The following is a 24,401-nucleotide window of genomic DNA, read 5'->3' as shown; positions in this document are numbered from 1 at the left end:
TAAGCTATTTTTCCTAGAAGTTCGGATACCGACGCCCTCCCCTCAACACTCACACACTCGGACACTCCACAGGAACCTATACACTGCTCAAAACGCTTGGGACCACAAGTAAGCGCTAAGGGGCCACGCTAGTGACACGAGGAATACAGCCTCTCTGGCGCTTCACCCATGCTCGCAGGCACAATCACGATTGCGCAACGAATCACCTTCCGGCTAGTTCTGCCCCTTCTCTTTCTTTGTTTCCTTGTCCCAAGATCTCGCGAGAGTTGGGCGGCAAATCCCGCGAGTGCGAATGTAGGGAAGGCTTTGCGGCTCTCGCGGTGTTTGCGCGAGACTGCTCCCTTCCTTCCTCCCTAGCCAGTCCGCCCGCCTTCTTCCCCCTCTTCCCCGCCCGGCCTCCCCCGCCTTCCCCTGCGGGCCCCCTCCCCGCAGGGATAATATGGTCTCCGGCGATGGACGCCCCAAGTGCAGGTTAGTTTCAGTCTGCCGACTGGGATCTGGCAGCTGGAGACGCGCGCTTGCCCAGGCGCCGTGTTCCTTGCTTCTCTCGCCTGGAGTCGCTCGGCCGGCGCCTGGGCCCTCTGGGCTCAGGTCGTGCTCCCCTCAGGGCCTGCCCGCCGGGCCGCACTCTGTGCGGCCGGGCTGCGAGAGCCGGGCCTCGCCGTCCTCGCCCCTCAGCAGGACCCCACCAGGCCAGTCCGCTCCGTCACTGGCTTTGACCCGTGCCCACCTCAGCCTGGTGGCGGCTGCTGGCTAAGAGCGGCTTTCCGACACCCCTCAGTAGCACTGGGGTCGGGGAGAGGCCCACCATCTTCCCCTCCCCGCCCCTCATTTTTGAAAGATGAGAGTAGGGGCCAGTCTCTCCTTGCGTGAGTCTCACGCAGCTAATTTTTTATTCCGCCGTCCGGCCTCGAGCCCCTCCCTCTCTCTCTGCGTCTAGAAGCAGAGTTGGGGGCGGTCAAGGCCAAACGTTAGTCGTTCTGTTCCCGGACCGTTTGTTGCAGCGCTGGCTTCCCCCCCAACCCCCGGCCACTTCTCTCTCTTAACCCTCTACAAAAAAGAGAAAAACACTATATATTCTGAAAGTGGCCTGTGCTCTCATCTCATCTCAGACCCGGGTCCTAACACTCTTGAGGGTCCTCCAACCCACCGCAATGAATCTGCACAAAAGAGAAGGTTCTTTTCCCTCAAGGCTGCCTCCCTCCCACTTCCCCGAAGAATTGTTAGTAGCTGGCGCACATTCAAATGAGAATCCTAGGTCTTTGACTTTTTTCAGTTGATGCAAAACCTGGAAGACATGTTTCTTTTAGGGAGAATCTGCTCATTTACCCAGATGTTTTGTTGTTCACTTTTACCTTCAGTCTTAAGACTTACTGAGGTCTTACCTAAGTTTTTTGTTTTGGCATGGTTTAGATTTTGTCCACGTTGTTTAATGCTCTGTGAAATCTTTTTTTGATTTTTTTTTTTAAAAAAATCAACCCCCTAACATAATTGTGGCATTCTTAAATTTTTCTATCTGTACTTATGCAGTTTTCAGGACATGCGTTCCCAAAACATGCCTATATGTCATTTAAATTATTATTATTATCCCTTTCCAGGTATTTTTTATCACATTTCAGGAGTTATGTTACCAGGTTTTACTTGCCAAGAGTCATGTAGAACTGTACTGCCCAACTCAGTAGACACTAGCCACATGTGACTATTTAAATTTAAATTAATTAAAACTAAATAAAATTTAAAATTCCCTTCCTCAGTCACTAGAGCCAAATTTCAAGTGCTCAGTAGCCACATGTGGCTAATGGCTGCCTTATTGGCCAGTGCAAATATAGAACGTGTCCACCACTGCAGAAAATTTCATTGGACAAAGCTGATTTCCAGGTATTTTCACTTTGAATAAGGTACTTTGTAGCTGTGTTTAATGAAAGTATAATTTTTTTTTCAGGAAACACCTTTGAGTACCTTATTGAAACTTTAGATGACAGTTCACATAAGAAGTTCTTCAATGTACCTAAACTTGGAGGCACCAAGTATGGTAATGTTACTTAAGTTTTCTTGGGTTTGTTTAGTTTCTGATAATAAAATGCATTTGTCAAGCTGAGCTGAAGAAATTTTAAATTTATTCCTACCATGTTTTAACAGGTACACCTGCACATATCGCTAACATTTTAAAAACTCCTCTGGGGGCAACTTTTGTTTGAGGAAGGTGTAAGCCCAGACCTTAACTTCTCTTTAAAAATCTAAGTTAATTAAACAATGATTTTTTTGTCTCCAAAGAAACTACTAGTGCAATTTAAAAGAAAAAGACCTCACTGATGATATTTTGTAGCTACTAAATGCATACTTTAATTTTTCAAGTGAACAGTGCCCACAATTCTTTATCTGCCATCCTTCGAATAGGAATCATGAACAGGGCCCACTGATTTGAGTTGTTTCCCAGTACTGGGTGTGGTTTGGCCTAGCCTGTGCACTAACACTTTTGGCAGACCTTTGTAGGCACCTGATCAGGGTCAGATCTTTTGCTGAGGTCTCAGAAGAGTGAACTTGGCTGTACCCCAGGGTATTGGATGGAAGTCTTGACTTTATTGACAGTTGAGCAACTTTCTCAACCACACCAATGAAGGGAAGACCTGCTTGGAAGAAGGATTATTTGTATCCAAGTTTTCAGTGAGAACTACTTGAAAAGACAAATTAAATGCCAAATATATTGCAGTCAGTTTTGGGGGGAGCTTTTCTTTTATCATGTTTTCTTTCCTTTGTGCATTATTTAATTAAGAAGATTGCTTTTTTGTTTTTTCTGGAGATTTTGATGGATTTAAATGTTCTAGACTGCTACTAGAGGTATTTTCTTGTATGTTGCGAGAAGATATAGATATTTTGGAGTATCTTAGAATATCTCTGTCTTAGAATTGAGTTGCCATTTAAAAACAGGCAGTTCATGGAGACGAGAGCAGTTTCCTTGGCCTAGCATGTTTAGTTGCAGTGATTTGTATTAAGAGAGGTTTGCCATTTTCTTAGTTCCATATGTCTTTGATTCACATTTATTTTATCCCCTGATAGTTTGTATTAATTTTGAAAAGAGAACAGCTAAATTGGTTATATACAAGAAAGATCTTTTATTTCCCTTTACTTCTCCCAAATATCTAGTGATTCTGGCCGGGAAGTTTCTTAACCCACATTTTATAGCTTAATATAGAGTAAGAGCGTCTGTGAGGATATTTTTTTAACTGTGTATAAGTTTTTTCTGTGGATAATTTGTGGAAAAGTGCCTACTTGAAGATGGCCTATATTTCCCAGATGCAAGATATCAGTAGGAAACTATCAAAAACAACTGTAAAATGCATTGAAAGAGGATGATTAATAATGTAAAAAGCTAGATTTTCTTTGTGAAATAAGCTGTCCTGGGCATCTGAACATAATTGAGTTCCAGAGTACTACCAGGGTTTTTATAACCACGGTAAATACAATAATAGAACACCTGTAAATATAAATGCCTTCAAACCAGAAATTTGTTTTTTTGTTCTTATGGCATTAAAACCCTGCTTTTTTCATAGAGTGATGATTATGAGAGGTTTATTAGTAATTACTTAAGTAATTTCTTAGTAGTTACCTAAGGGAGAATTAAATTTGAAAGAAAGAAGCAACTTAGGTAGAAGGTTGTTTTGCTTCTTTATCATCAGAACAAAAAATCCTTGTTGCATTTTTGGAGGCGCTAGATTGTACAGCCTCCCGAACATGTGCTTAGGAGACATTGCTTTGGTAATCACCCGAGTTTGGGACCACTGTCTTCTCTACTCCCATCCCGTATTCTGATGCCTGGCAGGTTGAGAATCACAACTGTAGTAACTGTTAATGAAGGGAAACTGTTCCCTCTCTGTTATATGTTGGGGAGGAAAGATAGCTGAGAACCACTCTTCTGAGCTCCGTGCTAACTATATCAGGAATGCCTGCAGTTGCAGGGAACTGAAAACTTATTGTACGGTCACTTTAACAAATAGGGGTGTATTTTTCTCACATGACAAGAAGTCTGGATGTGGGCATACTGGGGTTGTATAGCACCAATGTCAGCAAGGATCCAGGTTTCTCCTTTCTTTCTATTTTGTTTTCGTTCTTTTGGTTGCAAATTCCTGCTGCACCTCCAGGCATTATGTCTGTGTTCTAGGCAGCTAGAAGGGCAAAACAGGAAGAAAAGCCTTCCCCAGGGGCTTTTGCCTGTGTCACCTTGGCCAAAATGTCACTGGCCACTCAGCTTTAAGGAGGCTAAAAGATGGAATATTTAGCTTTCCAGCTTGCAAAGGCAAGGGAGAAGTGGTTGGGAATGGGTGACGAGTGAACCAGCCTAGTCTATGTGCTTCACTAACAATATCTTCCCTTTTTGGTGAGGAAGATCAGCCCTGAGCTAAGATCTGTGCCAGTCTCCCTCTATTTTGTATGTAGGACACCACCATAACATGGCTTGATGAGTAGTGTGTGTGTGGGTCCGTGTCTGGCACCCGAACCCATGAACCCCACACTGCAGAAGCAGAGTGCGTGAACTTAACCACTATGCCACCAGGCTGGTCCCAACAATCTTAGAGATTTTGAGTGATTCTCTTAAGTAGATCTCTAAATTTGACAATATACCTATTTCCAAGGAGAGGAGAAATCACTGTTGCCTAGAATAGTCAGAGACTGCTTTCTGAAAGAACTGGGACTTGAATGAATGTTAAACATGGGGGTCATAGAGGACAGTCAGCACTTGGGGAATTAGAATGAATAGCATAATGGAAACACAAATGACCTGGCTATGGTGAAGTATATTTTAGAGAGTAGCTGTTATTGGGCAGTAGGGCCTTCTGCTGGCATGAAGCCCCAGGCTTTATCTCAGGTCATCTCCTTCACCCTTTCTTTTTTCCTTCCTAACTGCTTGCTTTTTTTAACCACAGTACTGTTGATTCTACAGAAGAGCCAGGACTTGGTTTCCAAATCTGAAAGAAAATCTGTATTTAATTTTTTAGGAGAATTCTTATTGTTATAAGAAATTAGATTGGGATCAAGAATCACAAAAACACAAGAACATTATAGACAGCACACAAACAGTCGCATTTTTATGTGTAGAGACAAATATATGTAAAAGTCCTACCTTTTTTTTGAAGATCAGCCCTGAGCTAACTGCTGCCGTTCCTCCTCTTTTTGCTGAGGAAGACTGGCCCTGAGCTCACATCCGTGCCCATCTTCCTCTACTCTATATGTGGGACACCTACCACAGCGTGGCATGCCAAGCAGTGCCATGTCCACACCTGGGATCTGAACTGGTGAACCCTGGGCTGCTGAAGCAGAACCTGGGCACTTAACTGCTGTGCCACTGGGCTGGCCCAAGTAGAAGTCCTCCTTTTAATAAAAATACAGTATATATTGTTTTGTAACCTTTTTTTTTTTGACTCAATATATCATGAACATCTCTTCATGTCATTGAATACAAATATCCCTTGCTATCTGAATCTGTTTGGCTTCTGAGTCAGTGATCATGAGGTCAGGAAGAAAGGGATGCGTATGCTTTACTATAGCTTCCACTGGCTGCACACTATTGCCTGTATGAATGCATCATGGTTTAGTTAGCCGATCTTTGAAAATCGTGGTTGTTAAAACTTCTCCCTACTTAGAAATAAAGCTGCTATGTATATATAATATTTAAATTTTGATGCAAGCTTATTATTATATAGAATTGTTGGATTGAAAGTGGGCCATTCCCTCCACCCTCATCAAATCCTTTTCTTTTTATACTTTTACTATATACTCTCTGTTCCAGTCTTTACTCTTGAATATGAGGAACAAAAATTCACTTAACTCAGCACTCAAGCACGGAAGACGTTGCAGTTTCCAGACCTCCAAAAACAAAGGAAGAAAGCACAGTCAGGGCTCATGGGACCCAGAATTTCTAAGCCAGAGGCTTTTCTGTTTGTCACTTGCAGCCTGCCTGGTCTCTCTATTCATTCCTTTTTGAATATCTACTCTCCAGTCTTTTATTTATAGCCCACTTTTCTTACTCATTTTGTATAATGTCCAATATAGCCACTGCTGGCCATTCTTTCTATGTTATGGTTGGCTTACCAGCCAGTTTAGTCTGTTTGCACCTCTAGATGACTTTTTCCCCTATTAACCTGGTTTGGCTGGGCTTGTCAGGTGTCTGTTGCTGGTCCAGTTATCTTGCTGGCATGTAGACACAAGTCTTTGTTTCCTCACTTTGTCTCTTCTATGGACTCTGGAAAGGGCTTTGAGTTTGATAAGCAATGAAATAGTTTTCTTGTAATGTTTACATGCAGTACGTAACTTTCTAGGGAGTACTGTTACCTACCATGATTCTACTATTCCATGTACAACCGTGCGTGCATCAGCCGTCCACATTTTGTCCAAGGGGCTGTTGGTTTTAACTCTGCTCTTGTTAACAATTTCTGTTCTAGATTAGGCTCTTTTGGTAGCAAAGAATAGACACCCACTAGCTCAAGTGGAGGAAGATTTATTGTAATGGTGCAGAGCTCCCAGGCCAATGAAATGTGGCCATAGCTCAAGAAAATGGGCAGTGGGCCAAAATTGTGGAAGCTCTTTATTTTTCTCTCTCTGGGCTTCAGATTTCTGCCCCTTTCTATTCTTCTGCTCCCTCTACTTCATTGCAGACAAGCCTCGTCTGCCTATTAACTTTATATTTGCTTCCAAATGGCAACTTCTGTCCCTAGCTTAGCTCTTAACACCTTTCTGGCTCAGTCTCTCTGTGTCCTGATTGCAAATTTCTGAGTGATGAATCTGATTGTCCCAGTGTATTTTTTTCTCACAAGGCTGTTGGTAATTGACCTGCCAAGGTATTGGTTCTTGCTTCAGTGCTACAGCCAGGGAGGTAATGGGACACTGAGGTCTCTCCATTCCATGGGTAGCAGTTTGGACAGAAACCATGAAGTACACCTGTTATGTTAGCAAATAGTGCCAAATTACATGTTTACCAGGAGTGAATGAGAAGAGTGTTTCTGTACCTTCATCAATAATACATATTATTTTTCTTGTTTCCTCTGTTTGTCAGTGAGTTAAAAAAAAGTTAAAGAAGCAGGAATCTATTTTGTCTTTTTCTGCCTTCTTAGACTCTCTGCATGGCAATATTAAAGAAAAAAAAAGTCAGAATTCTTTATCACAAGTTGATCCCATCCAGTCTAGTACTGGTTAGAGACAGAAACAGTACCTTGATTCTCATCAGACATGGGTATGAGTTAATCCTGTCTCCAGGTCTGGAAAGGTTATGGAACCTTCTAGAACAGTTTCTTAATCTTTGCTCCTGGCCTTGAGCAGAGTTTTTAGGTTTACTCTGTAGCTACTCTAGCTGCTGCTTGCCCAGTCCCCTAGCCCTCTTTCTCAGTCTGGACTCCAGAGCTACCCTCCTTGGGACTTAAGGCAGGCCTAGAGTGTTTTAAGTGTTTCCGCCTTTCTTCACTCTGGTGTATTTCTGTGTCTTACTCATTTAGTTTATCTAAAGCCTGCTTACTAGCCGCTTGTTAATACTGATAGCTCCTATGGATGATTTCTTCATCTACTGTTTAAACCTGGAATTTTCACTTTTTACAAATAGCAAAACCTTTTTAGATTGTCTGTTTGTTTTCACTACATTGCTTTGTGGTAGGCGGGGAGATACTTTTGTCTCCACTTTATACACGTGAGGAAAATGAAGCTAAAAAAACCGAAATAATTTGCCTAAGGTCACATATCTTCCAAGTGAGGAGATTTGGTCTTAGGCTCATATTTTCTGATTTCAGCCCAACACGTTCTCCCCCTTTAATACCATTCTCTTTTCCAGCTTAATAAACAGTGATAAAACTGCTAGTATTTTTTGATTATTTACTGTATCTATTCTGTAAGATAAGTTCTATTGTTACCCACTTGGCCAGGGTCTTGTTACCAGGTACCATTACCTACTAAGTGGTGGAGGAGAAACTTGAACAAAAATCTGTGATTCCAAAGCCTATGCTTATAAAAACTACTACATGGAGGGTTGCACGCTCATCCTTGCAAGGACCATAGACGCAACATAAACAAGTGAAATGGCCCTGGTTGGAATTGTGGCAAACAGGAGCGCACATGCCCTATATAAAAGGGGTAGGTGCTACTCAGTTCCAGCAGAAATATGAGGTCAGTATTGTAAAATTTTCTGATATTTATCTTAAGAAGCCAGAAATTTAGATTTTCATATGAAAAATCTCTGGTTTTTCAATGTTGGTGATTAAATTTCAAAATGTTAAAACAGAGCAGATGAAACATGTCTGCAGGCCAGCAGTTTGTGACCTCTGCACTGAGAGAGACACTATATTACCTAATCTTAGTAGCAGCCATTTAGCCTTGAATAGTAGGATCTGCAGTCCTGGAAGCCCGGATATGCCTTTCATTAACTACCTCCCGTGTAAAATATCCGACCTCAGCATCTCTTTTCAGAGCCTGAACCACCTGTTGGATCTTCCACTAAGTAATTGATCAAAAGGATATATCTGTTGTCATTGGTGTATTTTAGAAGTGTGATAACACAAATTATCATACTTTTCTAGTTAGGTTACTGGCTTGTCCTGGTTCCCACATGTCTTTTTGATTACCTCTCCTTAGAGGAGTAGTGTTTCAGATTCATAGAATTCTAGAAATTCCTGGTTAGAAGAGGCAGAATTATTGCAGTCCTGGTTTCTACTTGATGCATGAATCTCTTAACACCGTTTAATTCGTTCAGCTAACATTTATTATTTTTTAATTTTTATTTATTTTTTAAAGGTTTTTAATTAATTTTTTTTGTTTTGTTTTGAGGAAAATTAGCCCTGAGCCAACATCTGCCACCACTCCTCCTCCTTTTGCTGAGGAGCACTGGCCCTGAACCAACACCCGTGCCCATCTTCCTCCACTTTGTAGGTGGGACACCTGCCACAGCTTGGCCTCACAACCAGCACGCAGGTCTGCACCCGGGATCCAAACTGGCAAACTCCAGGCCAGCAAAGCGGAACGTGTGAACTTAACCACTGTGCCACTGGGCAGGCCCCTATTTTTTTTTTTTTTAAAGATTGGCACCTGAACTAACAACTGTTGCCAATCTTTGTTTTTTTTTCTGCTTTTTCTCCCCAAATCCCCCCAGTACATAGTTGTATATTTTTTAGTTGTGGGTCCTTCTGATTGTGGCATGTGGGACACTGCCTCAGCATGGCCTGACAAGCAGTGCCATGTCCACGCCCAGGATCTGAACCAGTGAAACCCTGGGCCACCAAAGCGGAGCGCACGAACTTAACCACTCGGCCACAGGGCCAGCCCCTGAGCTGACGTTTATTAAGTACTCATATATTTCTGGAAAATGAAAGATGGCTAAAATAGCATCTCTGTGCTAAAGAAAGCACACGGTTTAGTAATGGAGACATAAATGGAAAATATGTAAGTACAGTCTTTAGTATGTTGTAGCAGTGTCAGTCCAGTCAGGAGATAGAACATGGGAAGTTTAAATAATTATTAGCAATGATAAAAGAGTAATTATAAGATATGAGGAAACTCTGTATTGTCCTGTAGGGCTGATGGAGAATACCCAAGGAAAGACAAACTTGGAAGGGGTTCAGACCTCGTGGTAGAAGATGAGGTTCAACCCACTAGATAGCAGAGAAGTTTGCTGGTTTGGCCATGCTGAAGCTGGTGTGGAGTTGCCAGGCAGGCAGTAGATTACCCTCTGGAGTGCAGGCAGGGGACTAGGCGACCAGCAACTGGTGTTGTGGGCATGCATTGAGAGAAAACAGATTCTCTCAATGGCACGGGCAAGAGCCCTCTAGAGTGCATAGGCCACATGGAGGCTTGCAGAAGGAGCAGCAACTCAACATGTGACTCTCTGGGCAGCTTGCAGAGGAAGTCCAGGCACAGGCAAGGCAGAAGGCCTTCTGTGCGGGAATGTCTCAGTTAAGGTACTAACACAGGCAGGAGTCCTTCACAGTGTGCAGCTACATGGGGGCTCTGGTTCCTGTGTTGAGAAGGCTGTGGTGATATTAACAAATGTATGTGTATGTATTTTTTGTATATTGTGTAATGTGTCCACATTTAGAAGATCTGCATAACTCAGTGAACCTTTATTTCTCAAAGACCTTCAGTGAACATAGTGAGCAGACAGTGGTGGGACTAGATAATGAACAGATAGGCTTTCTTCATTCATTTTTGAGAAAATGTCTGCCAGATACCCATGTTTGAATGACCGTAGTTTGTCAGTTGTTCTTTCAAATGTAAATGGTGTTCTTTGGAAAAAATGGCTAATTTAGCTTACAATTCAAACAATTGTACAAGTGTTTTTCCTAAAACAACCATTGTACTTTGCTTTTGAGCAGAAATGCTGTATATATAATTTTCACTTTTGTCACACAGAATATTAAGACCTGACCTCAGCAGTTGAGATTTAATAAAGTTAACAGTTTTTCTGCTTCATCAAGGACATTCTTAAGTGAAAGTGAACAATGCAGTGAATACAAGTACAATTTGGTGCCACTGCCTTGAGTCCTGCTAAGGCACCAGCAGTTTGACTCATCATTCCTTTTGAACCATTGATGCATATGTCAAAACAGTGAAAAAAGCAAATAATGTCTTAGTTGACTTTGCAGATTCCCTGAAAGAGTTTCAGTTCTTCCCAGGAGTCCAAGGACTACACTTTGAAAACTACTGGTAGGGGCAAGTATGAAGGTGGAAAGAAACTAGAAAATCTAGGGGCCAACCCTGTGGCCGAGTGGTTAAGTTTGTGCTCTCCGCTTTGGCAGCCCAGGGTTTCACAGGTTCAGATCCTGGGCGTGGATATGGCACTGCTCATCAGGCCACGCTGAGGCGGCATCCCACATGCCACAACTAGAAGGACCCACAACTAAAATATGTGACTATGTACTGGGGGGATTTGGGGAGAAAAAGCAAAAAAAAAAAGATTGGGAGCAGTTGTTAGCTCAGGTGCCAATCTTAAAAAAAAAATAAACTAGAGAATCTAGATGAGAGATGACATAGTGGTGGCTTGGACTAAATTTAGTGGTGGTGGTGATAGAAGCAGACACATTTAAAAGATGTGTGAGAGAGGTGTCGAGGCTGATGCCCAGATGTTTGGCATAAGCATCTGGATGGATGGCGGCGCTATTTACTGAGCTAGAGAACACAAGAGGAAGTGGTGGTATGGGGCAGGGGCAGAGGGGAAATTGCTGAGTTTAGTTTAGGTACTAGTGAATTTAGGAACACATCAGTATTCACGTAGAGATGTTCATGAGGCTGTTAGTAGGAGTATGGTTCTGGTGCTCAGAAGACAGACTTGTACTACAGAAAAATATTTTGGACTTATTGGTGTATAGATAGTCAGTGAAGCCATAGGAGCAATTAAAACTTCTGAGGGGAGACAGTATGGAGTGAGAAAAGAAGTGAGCCTAGAAATGAACTCTGCAGAACTCCTACATTTAAAGGTCAGGCAAAGGAGTAGAGGCCAGCCAGGAAACCAAAACAGGGCTGCCAGAAAGTGTTAAGAACTGTAAAGGATCTAAGGTTTTACTCTCCTTGCAAGTTAACAAGTTAGCCTGATGTAATTTCATAGATGCTAGCAGAAGACACGAGACTCTTGGATCAGGGACAATGGACAGTTGATTATCCACAGCAAAGGAGTATCCTTAGTACCAACATTTATGTTGGTTTCCCAAGCTCCAGTTTCTACAGGCTGTTAAAGAGGGCCAGGTAATTCCTGCACACACAGTGGTTGTGTTACAGAGAAAGAACTCTGACGTAGAGAATCCAAATATTTTACAATGGACAGTAAGCATGCTTGCCCTTTGCTCTGGAAGGAGACACTATCTTTATCTTCCAAGGCTATTCACTATACTAACATCATTTTAAAAATAGTCTGGAACAAAGGCAGTTAGTTATTGCCTTTGTTTACAAGTTATGCGGAAATGTGAGATGGGAGTCATTGGAGAATTATCTTCTAACAACTTGTTAGAAAGAAAACTGGAGGATGGTGTTGTGAGAGTTGGTAAAAACAGAATGTTTCAAGAAGGAGGAAATTGAATGTTGTTGAATGTTGAATAATGTTAATTATTGCTGAGAGGACGTGAACCCTAGCTAGAGCTATTTCACTGATGTTTTAAGGATAGAAATCAGATTGGTGTGGGCCGAAGAATGAATGGAAGTGCAGAAAACTGGACATTGGGAATATGGGTGACTTTCAAAAAACTTGGTTGAGACTTTGAAGCTTGTGTGTGTGTGTGTGTATGGTGTGTGGTGTGTGTTTAGTGTTAAACTGGGGCTAGAGGCTTTTAAATGCTAATAGGAAGAGTCCAATTGAGGATTGGATCTCCAGTCCAATAGATTGCAGGAAAAGGAGACAGAGGGTGATTGATGACTCATGGGTCCTAAAATGTGTCAGTGTGAATGGGATGCAGTGCTCCTATAGAGGAGTTTGCATTTAGTAGGAGGAGGTCCACAACTGCCTTCTTAACTGGGGAAAGGATAAATCCAGAAGCACCTAGGCTTGTGGGTATAGTAGGAAGAAGTCATGGTAGGAACTATTTTCATTTACCTCAGGGGTTGGAACTGGGGCTACGTCCTGTGGAAGGTAGATAGAGATTAGATTTTAAGGAGAGTGGATGAAGATGTGAGTTGTGGAGTGTGGGAAAACTAGCAGATCAGAGAAACAAAGTAGGATTTCTGGATGAATAGTGAGGACTGTACTGAGGTTGTAATTATGTATTTATATTGGTATCAGTTTCTCTGTGGATGGTTTATGGATTTTCTTTTCTTTCCTCCTCCTTTACATATCACCACCGTTAAAACCACAGTGAACTATTTCACACCCACTAAAATGGGTATTGTATAAAAAAGGCAGACAATAACAAATGTTGAGGAGGATATGGAGAAATGGGAACCCTCATACATGGCTGGTGGGAATATAAAATGATGCAGCCACTTTGGAAAACAGTTTGACAGTTCTTAAAACATTAAACATAAATTTACCACATGACCCAGCAATTCCATTCTTAGGAATCTACCCAAGAGAAATAAAAACATAATGAATTATCTTATCACTGTTATTCATAATAGCTGAAAATTAGAAACAACCTAAACATCCTTCAGTGGGTGAGTGGATGAACAGAAGTTGGTATATCCATACAATGGAATACTCTTCAGCAATAAAGAGAAATTAACTATAGATACATCCTACAACATGGGCACACCTCAAAAGCATGCTCAGGGAAAGAAGTCAGACATGAGACTTTACTGTATGATTCCATTTATATGAAATATCCAGAAAAGACAAAGCCATAGAAACAGTAGATTAATGGTTTCCTGGGGTGGGCCAGGAGAGGGACAGGGATTAAAAGTAAATGGGCATGAGGGATCTTATGGAGTAATGAAAATGTTCTAAAACTGCTGCTGATTGTACAACTTAGTAAATTTGTAAAAAATCATTGAATTTTATAGTTGGAAAGGGTGAATTATATGACATGCAAAATATATGTCAATAAAGTTATTTTTAAAAAGGAAAGAACAGTTCTTCAGCAGGAAAGTGATGTGGGGTTCACCAACTTAAAAAAAACAGGTTGTTTTGTTGGGCAGGATAAAAGAACAAAGGGGCAAGCAAGTATAGGCTTTGGGGAAATGAGAGATTTAATTACATAGAACATAAACTGTATAAGGGAAGGTACAAGCAGGTGCTAATGGATAAGGGAGAAGGTAGAGTCCTCATGGTGTTGAAGAACAGATGTGGTGAGAGTGGGGATCAGAGAAAGATGGTATAGTTGGAGCATGAGAGTGTATGTGGAAGTTGGGTGGGGAGAATAGGGAAGAAGAAAGGGATTAAGGGCCTTTGTGAACTTTGTACCTGTTCCAAAGTGGGGTTGTGGAGTTAATATTGCTAAAAACTAAACTAGAGCAAATGTGGCCATTTTTCCACATCTCCTGGCTTGCTCTCTACTGTTATGGCTCTGTAATATCTACTTATAGATATACTGTAAGGATGTTAAGTGAAATAATGGAGGTCAAGCACCTCTTTCTACTCCTTAGTAGGTCCTAAATAAATAACTGCAGGTGTTATTGTTAGAAACGTTGAGGAAGACAAATGTATTAGTTTCTTATTACTTCATAACAAATTAAACCAAAAGCTTTGTGGCTTAAAGTGACAGTGAACATTTATTATCTCTCAGTTTTGTAGGTCAAGAATTCAAGAATGGCATAGTTGAATAGTTCTGGCTCAGGGTCTCTGATTGAGGTTATAAGCAGGTGTTAGTTGGGGCTACAGTCACCTGAAGGCCTGACTGCGGCTGGAGTATCTGCTTCTAAGGCAGCCGACTCACATGGCTGGCAGGTTGGTGCTTGCTGTTGGCACAGAAGCCTCAGATTTGTTCCACATGAGCCTCTCCTCAGTGCTGCTTGATTCTCTTCGTAACAGGCTGCTGGCCTCCCGGACTGAGTAACCCAAGAAAGGACATGCCCAAATGCTTTTATACTTAGTCTTAGAAGTCACATGCTGTTCTCTCTGCCAATCTCTGTTGGTCACACAAACAGCTGATCTTCACTCGAGGTTACATGAGCGCATGAATGCCAGGAGGTGAGGATTATTGGTATCATCTTGGAGGCTGGCTACCAAAATTGTTTTTATTTAGGGGAGGGGGTATTTATTTTTTTGCATCTTTCCTTGCAATAGACCTCTAGTAGTTTTAGACAAATGTGCAAGTTAGTACTTCTTAATGACAAAATATTCAGTTAACACTTGTAATTCGTTTTTTTCTTATAGAACTCTTTTTTGATAAGTGCTTTTTAATTTAATAGTTAGTTAATTTTCAAATGATAGAGTAAAAAACCAGTGAGACCACTAAGATTATAAGCAAAACAGTAGCCTCTTGCCCCATCCTAAATTTCTATCCTGCAGAGAATACTATTTTTAATTCTCTTGGTTATTTCCTTTGGTAATTTCCTCCATATTATTAAATAGCCTTGCTTATACAGCTGTTTCTTCTTTTTCAATTTTAGACTTTACTAACTTTCTACTGTGGAAAATGAGAATTTGGCACTTTTCTTCTCTCCTACATATATTCCATGTACCTCTTCCTAGTATAGTTATAATTTTTGGTTAAAGCAATATCCAGTGTTTTTGTTGTTATGACTTTAAATCTCAACCAATCCATGTAGTAAATGATGATTGCGTCTCATTTCTCTTACAACTTTTCGTATTTTTTCCTGGAATTAATGATTTTCTTTTTTTGTTTGCTTAGTTTTCTATCTCCTTATCAATAATTCATCTCCAGACTCTCCAAAAGAACTAAACTCCTCACAATATAATCAGGCAATCTATCAATTAATACTTTTCCCTTCTCTTGGCAGTGTCCCATCTGGATTTCATTTTCTGCTCCATTTGATACTGATTGCACTATGGCTTGCAGGGCCATTGTCCTAGAAGAGTCTCTTTGTTATCTCCTGTGTTAGAGACTTTATTTCCTGGATTCCATGATTTTCTATTCTCCATTTGCTTCTTGTTTTATAAAGCATATCCTCCAGTAGCTTCCTGAGAAAGGGTGCCTGGGAAGTAAGTTTTTGAGACCTTGCATGATTAATTGATAGTTTGCCTGTGTACAAATTTCTAGGTTGGAAATTACTTTCACTTGAAATTTTGAAGGCCTTATTTCATGGCCTTCTAGCTTCTCACACTTCTCTTCAGAAATCTCAGGCTATCCTGATTCCTAGTCTTTGTTTCTGATTGCCTTTTTCCTATGTAGATATTTAGTTTCAGCTTTCTCTATTCTGCTCAGTCCATTACCAGTCATCTGTGCAGTGTTTTCCAAAATTTTGTTGGTTTTGCTTCTCCCTTTCTCTGTTCCTGTGGGTTTCTAACTTTTATTTCTTTACTATTAGCTTAGTGGGTTTCAGGAGCGAGTAGAGATATTGGTGGTGTTTATTTTACTAGAAATAGATGCAGTGCTTTTTGTGAAGGTACTTTTAACAAAAAATATTCCTGAGTGTTTTTCCAGAATAATTAACCAAATACAAACTTTAATTTTGTGTATTTGCTTCTGTGATAATATTTTCTTTCTCATTATTTCCAAGTGTTCTATTAAAAAAATTTTCCTGCTGTAATTTCTCTTGATTTTTGGGACTTGATTATGTTTCTGATTGAGCTAAGAGTGGAAAATAATATGTAAGTTACCTACTATTTGTCATGATATGTTTGAGAGTTTTACATGTACTAGATGGAAGATGAGGTAAGATACTCTTCACGTCTCTGTTAGGTAGCTGGCATTCCTATTTTAAGAGAGAAAAGGCATCATCTTCAGTCACTTTGCAAAGAACGTACCTGTAGTGAACAGCACATACAGACTTTGAATCTAGTATTTCTGGTTATGTAGTTCTTTATCCTCTTTACTTACAACTTTGTTAATCTTTAATTTGTGTGTTAAAATTTTCAAGCGTAAAAGTAGGGAGAGAATAGTATAATAACCTACCATATATTTGTCAGCCAATTATCAACATTTTGCCAGTCTTCTTTCTTTTTTTTTTTGGGCTGAGGAAGATGGGCCATGAGCTAACATCTGTTGCCAATCTTCCTCTTTTTGCTTGAGGAAGATTGTCACTGAGCTAACATCTGTGCCAGTCTTCCTCTGTTTTGTATGTGGAATGCTGCCACAGCATTGCTTGATGAGCACTGTGTATATCTGCGCCTGGGATCCAAACCTGCGAACCCTGGACTGTGGAAGCAGAGCACACAAACTTAACCACTATGCCACCAGGCTGGCCCCACCAGGCTTTTGTTTCAAATATTCCACTTTTTTTTTAACCTGTAAATATGCTGCAGTATGCGTCTTTGATGTGGGAAAGGACTTGAAAGAAAAGAACCATAATCTCAATGCCTTTATTATGTCTAATAAAATTAATAGTAATTCCTTAATATGACCCAAAACCCAGTCCATATTCAGTTTTGTCTGGTTGTCTCAAAAATATATTTCTACAGTTGGTTTGTTCACATAATATCCAAACAGGATCCGCACATAGCATTCGGATGTTATATATCTTAAGTCTCTTTCAAGAATGTGTGATATCTCTCCTCTCTCTTTTCTTCATGGCACTTTTGTATTGAAGAAACTGGGTTCTTTATTCTGCATAATGTACCACATTGTCCATTTGGCTGATTGCTTCTTCATGATTTCATTTTACTGTTGCACTAGCCCCCATATTTCCTGTTAACTGGAAGTTGCGGCTAGACATTTGATTAGATTCAGGTTTATTTATGTATGTATGTATTTTTTCAAGGACACTTTGTAGTTGGTTGCTTGTATTTCCTGTTTCATCAGTAGGCAAATAATGTCCCACTTTTGGTGATGCTCAGTGGGTATAGTTGTTATCTGCTTGATCCATCCGTTATAAGTTCCCTATTCACATCACCTAATGATTTTACTATCCACTTATGATCATTGTCTAGATCCATTATTTCAGTAGGTGTACTTTGGTGATTTTTCTAATTATATCATTCCTTCTATGTTTATTAGCTGTAATTCTTCTTTAATGAGGAACTTTCGCTTCTTAACTAATTGGTTACTTGAAATCAGGAAATCCTTAATGATTGATTTTTTTTTTCCCTCTTTATTTGTCAGTTTTCAGGGTAATGAGTTGCTCTAGCACCTCCCATTGGCGATCGGTGAAGGGTTTTTTTTTTAAAGAGTCATTATGAGCTAAGGGCTATTTCTGTATTTGATATGTTTCAGTGAATTACAGTCATCATTCATTTTGATGCTCAGATTGATCCATTAGTGTGCCCATTAGTCTTTGATAATTTTTTTGGTTTCTGACGCAAAGTGTGCCAGGCTCATTTTGTACATATCCTTTCCTAAACATGGAACCAGCCATTTCTCCAAGGAACTCTGTTTTTTTTAAAATGAGAAATAGTATTTGGAAACAACAAACTGAGTTGTTAGGGGTTCATTGCTATTGGATTATCATTGTTTTAGGCATTCTCACTGAACAGAGCTAGGAAATACATATTTTTAAGATAGATAAAAATAAATCATGAGTTTGTACCCATGATTCCAACTGAAATGTGGTTTTTTTTTTTAATTTAGCTACTCTGATTTATACTTGTACATTATTACTATGGAAAATCTTGGTTTCCAATCATAGTAACAACAGTTACTTTTTCCATTCTTCTTCTTATATATATGATACTTTCAAAGTTAGAATATCAGTATTAATGCCTAAATGTGATATGTTTTCTTTGTGGATCTTTTGTCCTTAGTATATATCCAACTAAGGCGTACCGCCAAAATACAGTGTGGAATATATACTAAGATTTTCAGTTTATCCTTCAATATTCTTTCTGGGAGAAAATGTATATATTAATTATTAATATATAATATTTTAATTATATATTTAATATTTATTAATATTTAAATTATATTTAATATATAGTATGTATTATACATTTTTTTACTCCGTTTTTTACTGCAAAGGTAGTATACTATGAACATTATGTTGCACTGCATTTTTCTCTTAATGATATATTCTGGAGATCAGCTTTTAGAGATCTTCATTCCTTTAAGCAGCTGCATAGTATGGATTGTGTAGATTACCTTTTTTTTTTTTAAAGATTGGCCCTGGGCTAACATCTGTGCTAATCTTCTTTTTTTTTTCCCTGCTTCTTCTCCCCAAAGCCCCCCAGTACATAGTTGTGTATTCTAGTTGTAGGTCTTTATGTTTGTGCTATGTGGGACGCCACCTCAGCATGGCCTGATGAGTGGTGCCGTGTCTGTGCCCTGAATCTGAACCGCCGAAACCCTGGGCTGCGGAAGCCAAGCGTGCAAACTCAAGCCCTTGGCCATGGGGCTGGCCTCCTGGATTACCATGATTTATTCAACCAGTCCCATACTGATTCAGTCTTCCCTTTAAGTCCTAAGGAAACACTTGTATGTAGCAAAATCTGGTGTGGCAATTTAATATGATTGAAAATTTTTAAATGTTAAAATCTATTTCTCTATAGTTTTCTTAAACTAATAATAATCGAGTGAATGACAGTTTTCATGAAATGAATTTTACTCACCTAAACACCCTGATTTACTTTCAAACCTCAACCATTTTTGATGGAAATCTTTTAAATTTATTTTAAACTTTTACACAGTTCAACTATTTTTTGTGATAAAAGAAATAGATGTCTTCATTATTGTATTTAATTCTGATTTTCTGTGCTTTGCAAGTTTTCTCTGTCTTCTCTGAATATTAAGTATTTTGTCAGTCTCATATGCCCAAATCAGTACAGCTCTTGGTGAAGATTTTCTCTCTCCTTTTTCAGGGCCTTGGCTTAAATATAGAAAAGTCAAATTTGTACAAGGCCTAGTTTTAACATGAATGATATTTTACTCTGTGTTTACTAGACTGAAAATTTTTTTTAATTGAGAAAACAATGCTTCTGTGTCTTATCTGACTTACACTATTGTAATTTTTACAATATAGAGTGGATTATTCTATTATTAATAGTAATATTTTCTCTTGTATCAGATGTTCTGCCTTACTCAATACGGGTCCTGTTGGAAGCTGCTGTGAGAAATTGTGATGGCTTTTTAATGACAAAGGAAAAGGTTATGAACATTTTAGACTGGAAAACCAAACAAAGCAATGTCGAAGTGCCCTTTTTCCCTGCCCGTGTTCTTCTTCAAGATTTTACGTGAGTGATGGGTTTATTTTTTTATGAGTGAATTTTCAGCGTTCCCTTTTTAAAATTCAGACTCCCCGATGGTTGGCTCTGTTGTTTTTTAATTTTGAAGATTAGTTTATAAATTTTAGAAAATAGCCCTTTCAGAACCAAAGCAATTTGTTAAAAATTAGACCCTTGTTTGTTGTACCATTTATTCAAAAACTTGTTTGTTGTATTATTTATTCAAAAAATGTTTGTTGTTGTACTTTTTCTTTTTTTTTTTTGAGGAAGGTTAGCCCTGAGCTAACATCTGCTGCTAGTCCTCCTCTTTTCGCTGAGGAAGACTGGCCATGAGCTAACATCTGTGCTCATCTTCCCGTGCTTTATACGTGGGACGCCTACCACAGCATGGCTTGTCAAGTGGTGCCATGTCCGCACTGGGGATCTGAACCAGTGAACCCTGGGCCGCCGAAGCAGAACGTGTGCACTTAACTGCTGTGCCACTGGGCCAGCCCCAAAAACTACTTTTTCTTAACTGCCTATTTGTCACCTCCACCTAGCTCTAATAGGTTTTTCAAACTGAACATATCCAAAACTTGATTGCCCAGCCCGCCTCACCTATTCCTTTTCAAGTCTTTTTCCATCATAGTAGATGGCAGTATAGTCTCCCGTTTGTTTAGGGCAAAAATCTAGATGTTAACCTTGATTCCTCTCTTTCCTTTACACATAATCCGGTCTATCAGCAAGGTCTGTGAGCTTTACCTTTGAATATATCTTGAGTCCAAATACTTTTTATCATCCCCTACTACTATCATCCTGGTTCTAGACCCATTCTCTCTTACCTGGGCTACAACTATAATAGTCTCTTAATTGGTATCCCTGCTTCCACACTTGCAGTCTGTAGTCTTTTCACATAGATGAAGTAACTTGGTTAAAAAAATGTTAATCAAAGTTATATCATTTCCCCATATACCAGTTGGCTTTCATGACACTTAGAATGAAATCCAAATGCTTTACCATAGCCTGAAAGACTTTGCCTTATCTGGGCATCCAGGGATTATTTATTGGAAGAGTTAATCTTTAGCTCAGTTTTGAAAGAGGCATAAGTGTTAGCTAGACAAATAAGAACATCTTCACCCACCTATCCAAATCTTTTTTGTATGTCACTGCTTTATGTACCCTATGTATGCTGCTCTTATAGTACTTATGGTAATATGCTGTGATTGCTGCTTATCTCCTACAAATTCCTTGAGAGCAGGAACTGTCTCTTTGGCCTTGTGCCGTTGGTGTCTCGCACATTGAAGGCATTTGGTAAATGCTTGTTATACAGTTGGCTGGAGATATCTATCTATCCATCTATCTATCTATTTATATAGATATATAGGTAATATATATCTATATAAATAGATACATATATCTAAATATATATGTCTAAAATATATTTATGTATCTATTTATATATATTTAGTTGGCTGGAGATATCGATCCATCCATCTATTTATATAGATATATTTATATAAATATATCTATATAATAATATAAATTTATAAATAATAGGGGCTGGCTCCGTGGCCGAGTGGTTGAGTTCGGACATGCCGCTGCGGCAGCCCAGGGTTTGGATCCTGGGTGCGGACATGGCACCGCTCGTCAGGCCACATTGAGGTGGGCTCCCACATCCCACAACTAGAAGGATGTGCAACTAAGATATACAACTGTGTACAGGGCGGGTTTGGGGAGATCAAGCAGAAAAAAAAAAAAAGATTGGCAACAGTTGTTAACTCAGGTGCCAATCTTTAAAAAAAAAATTTATAAATAATAAAATTTATATTTATATGTAAAATATAAATATATATAAATAAATATAAATATATCTATTTTTATATATATTTAGTAGCAGGAAGGCACTGGGAGGGAAGGGGCTAGAGCTAGAGAAAAGGGAGACAGGGTATCATAAATTTGAAGGCAGGAGAAGGAATTCCATAGGCACTTCCCTTGAAGTTATGTTATACCTCTAAAAATGATCTTTTGTGTTATTTTTGGCACATCTACCCCTGAGCACTCAAGTTCTCAAATGATATTTAATATTAATTTTCATTAAACCAGGATACATCTAACTTTGGATAACCAAGTGCATTGTCAAACATGAATACAAACTAAAAAGAGATATTTTTAAAATACAAAAATCGTTGGTGAACACGATGTAGTCTTCAGGAAAAAAATATGAGTAAATGCATATTAGTCATTTGAGAGTATATAAGAGAACAGTTAGAACTACAATTTGATCATTTTTTATTTTTTAGTGGAATACCGGCAATGGTGGATTTTGCTGCTATGAGGGAGGCAGTGAAAACTCTTGGAGGGGATCCTAAGAAAGTCCATCCTGCCTGTCCTACAGATCTCACGGTTGACCATTCTTTACAAATTGACTTCAATAAATGGTACTTTAATATAGATATTTATGAAGATGACCATGCAAGTTAACTGACAGCCAACTCACTGGAAGTGTATGATACAGAAGAAAGAGAGCAGAGACAGTTTATGTCAGAGTAAAGCATACTAAATATATATACTATATAAAAAGAAAAACTGATAAAAAGTTCATTTGTATGTTTCTGCTGCCATTTCTGATAGAAATGTATAAGCCTAAAACCTGTATTTTGGAGTTAATATCTGAATTCAGTCTTCATTTATTTCCTTTTTGTTTTTTAACATGAGTTAAAAACAGAGGGAATATAAAGAGAATATAAAAACGTGAGCCACAAATGTCTTTAATTAATTGGTGAATGAAAACACTGAATTTCCTAAAGGTGTATTTTCCTTACACTGAAATAAATTTCTTAAAAGGTCCCTTTGACCAATGTCAAACTAGAGACGTCATGATTTTGTTGTCATGCACCAGCTTTATTTTACATTTGCTGGAGTAGTGGTACAGTCACGTAACACATAACAATGTTTTTGGTCAGTGACAGACCGCATATATCATGGTGGTCCCATTAGGTTAAATATAACCTAGTTGTGTGGTAAGCTATACTATCTAGGTTTGTGCAAGTATACTCTATGATGTTTGCACAATGATGAAATCGCCTAATGACACATTTCTCTGAACGTATCCTCCCATTGTTAAGTGACACGTGACTGTATTAGATCCCATGAGAGCTTTTGCCCTCCAGATTAAAACTATGGCTCTGAGCTTCTTTTAGATTGTTAGATGAAAAAAAATCTATTTTGGTACTTGATAAAAGTTATTTAAATTGTTATAAAGTATATAAAAATGATTTTATTGGGCACTTAGAATTATGTTTTCATCTCTATAAATTTCAATTACCTGTTTCAGTTTTTTAGGTAATCTGAAATTTGCTTTTGAAATCTGAGTTAAATTATATATTAACCTTCGAATAACAGTTACTTCCAGATATTATTACTAGTGTGCGTTTTTTGAAGAGCTAAATTTCTGTCACTTTTAAATGGTTTTATTTTGTTTCCTTTCTTGGAATGATAGTGCAATACAGAATGCTCCAAATCCTGGAGGTGGTGACTTGCAGAAAGCAGGAAAGCTCTCTCCACTTAAAGCGCAGCCTAGAAAGCTTCCCTGCAGAGGCCAGACTGCCTGCCGAGGATCGTGTGATTCTGGAGAACTAAGCCGAAACTCAGGAAAATTTTCTTCGCAGATTGAGAATACACCCATTCTGTGTCCTTTTCATTTGCAACCAGTGCCTGAGTATGAGATTTTTTTAAAAAATATTTATTAATGCCAGATTATTTTTCAGTTAAGGACATCATATTTATTCTCCTTACCCTCCTGATTCCTATTATATTGCCTTCCTACTTACTATGCTAGATTACATTTGTATGTGTATTTCCTATTGTTAAGTAAAGTAAAAGTAAAACAAAGTTAAGTAAAATGCTAGTCTCTAAATATCATTATTTATTTCTGTTCCTTAGGAAGAAAACCTTAAGATATTTCTGTAAATGTATTTAATTTTTTTAACTAATGTGGCAGGAAAATGGGATCTCATCTTGAACTGTGAATTTTTTATTTTAGGGAATTTGTGCCATTCACATGTTCATTATTCATTCATATTTATTTTGTGAATTCCCTATTTATATTTTTAGCTTTTTTCCCCCTATGAGGAGATTTCTTACTTTTTCTTATTGCATTAAGAACTGTATATTACATATGTCACAAACTTAATGAGCCCTCTTAGATAAGTGATTGCCTGTATGGTAGTAGTAAACCTGCCTAGAAAAGATCCTATTTTTGGGAGTTGGTTCAATCTCCTAATAGATAATTTTTCAAAATAAGAAAATTCTATGACTTGAATTTTTATATGGTATAAAGTTTCCTAAGTCTTATTATTTTTAAGAGAGCTATATTGTTTATCCCATTGTTAATAAGCTGTAAAAAAAATTCTTTTTAATTTAGTAAAAAATGGCTTAAACTTTTTAAAGTTTAAAAAAATTTAACACATTTAAGATTATTAGAATATCTAAAAATAATATCCACAGGTCATCCCAAGTGCCAGATAAAACATTAATTCATTTGTCCCCAAACTGAATCTTTCAAGTTCTGTCTAGTTCTAAAGTTTTTGGCTCAATATTTCTATAAAGCCTCAGGTTGTAGTGGCTTCATGTGTTTCAATTTAGTATAGTCCGTTGGTTCTTTGCCATCAAACTATGACAGTTTTAGGGCTGGCCCAGTGTCCTACTGGTGAAGTTTGCGCACTCTGCTTCAGTGGCTTGGGGTTCATGGTTTTGGATC

The 24,401-nt window shown here is 38.7% G+C and overlaps 1 protein-coding gene across 3 annotated transcripts in view; it reads left to right on the top strand.

Annotated features, from left to right (window-relative positions):
- The first annotated feature begins 355 nt into the window (after positions 1-355).
- IREB2 (iron responsive element binding protein 2) overlaps positions 356-24,401 on the top strand; it is a 56,724-nt gene continuing 32,678 nt past the window's right edge. For 2 of the 3 annotated variants that reach the window (XR_006887454.1, XM_046653225.1), the window contains exons 1-5: positions 356-471; positions 1,943-2,032; positions 19,507-19,672; positions 21,943-22,080; positions 23,142-23,360. Coding sequence is in view for 2 of the 3 variants with exons in the window: in XM_046653225.1 (XP_046509181.1) it covers positions 453-471; positions 1,943-2,032; positions 19,507-19,672; positions 21,943-22,080; positions 23,142-23,360 (632 nt within the window). In the remaining variant the exon portion in view is untranslated. Of the gene's footprint in view, positions 472-1,942; positions 2,033-19,506; positions 19,673-21,942; positions 22,081-23,141; positions 23,361-24,401 lie in introns of those variants that run through there. The other variant, XM_046653226.1, reaches the window with a different exon arrangement.

This window comes from Equus quagga, chromosome 2 (assembly GCF_021613505.1).
Source record: "Equus quagga isolate Etosha38 chromosome 2, UCLA_HA_Equagga_1.0, whole genome shotgun sequence".
Taxonomy (NCBI): Eukaryota; Metazoa; Chordata; class Mammalia; order Perissodactyla; family Equidae; genus Equus; species Equus quagga.
Note: the sequence above shows the minus strand (reverse complement) of the source record. Positions and strands in the feature narration are given on the sequence as shown.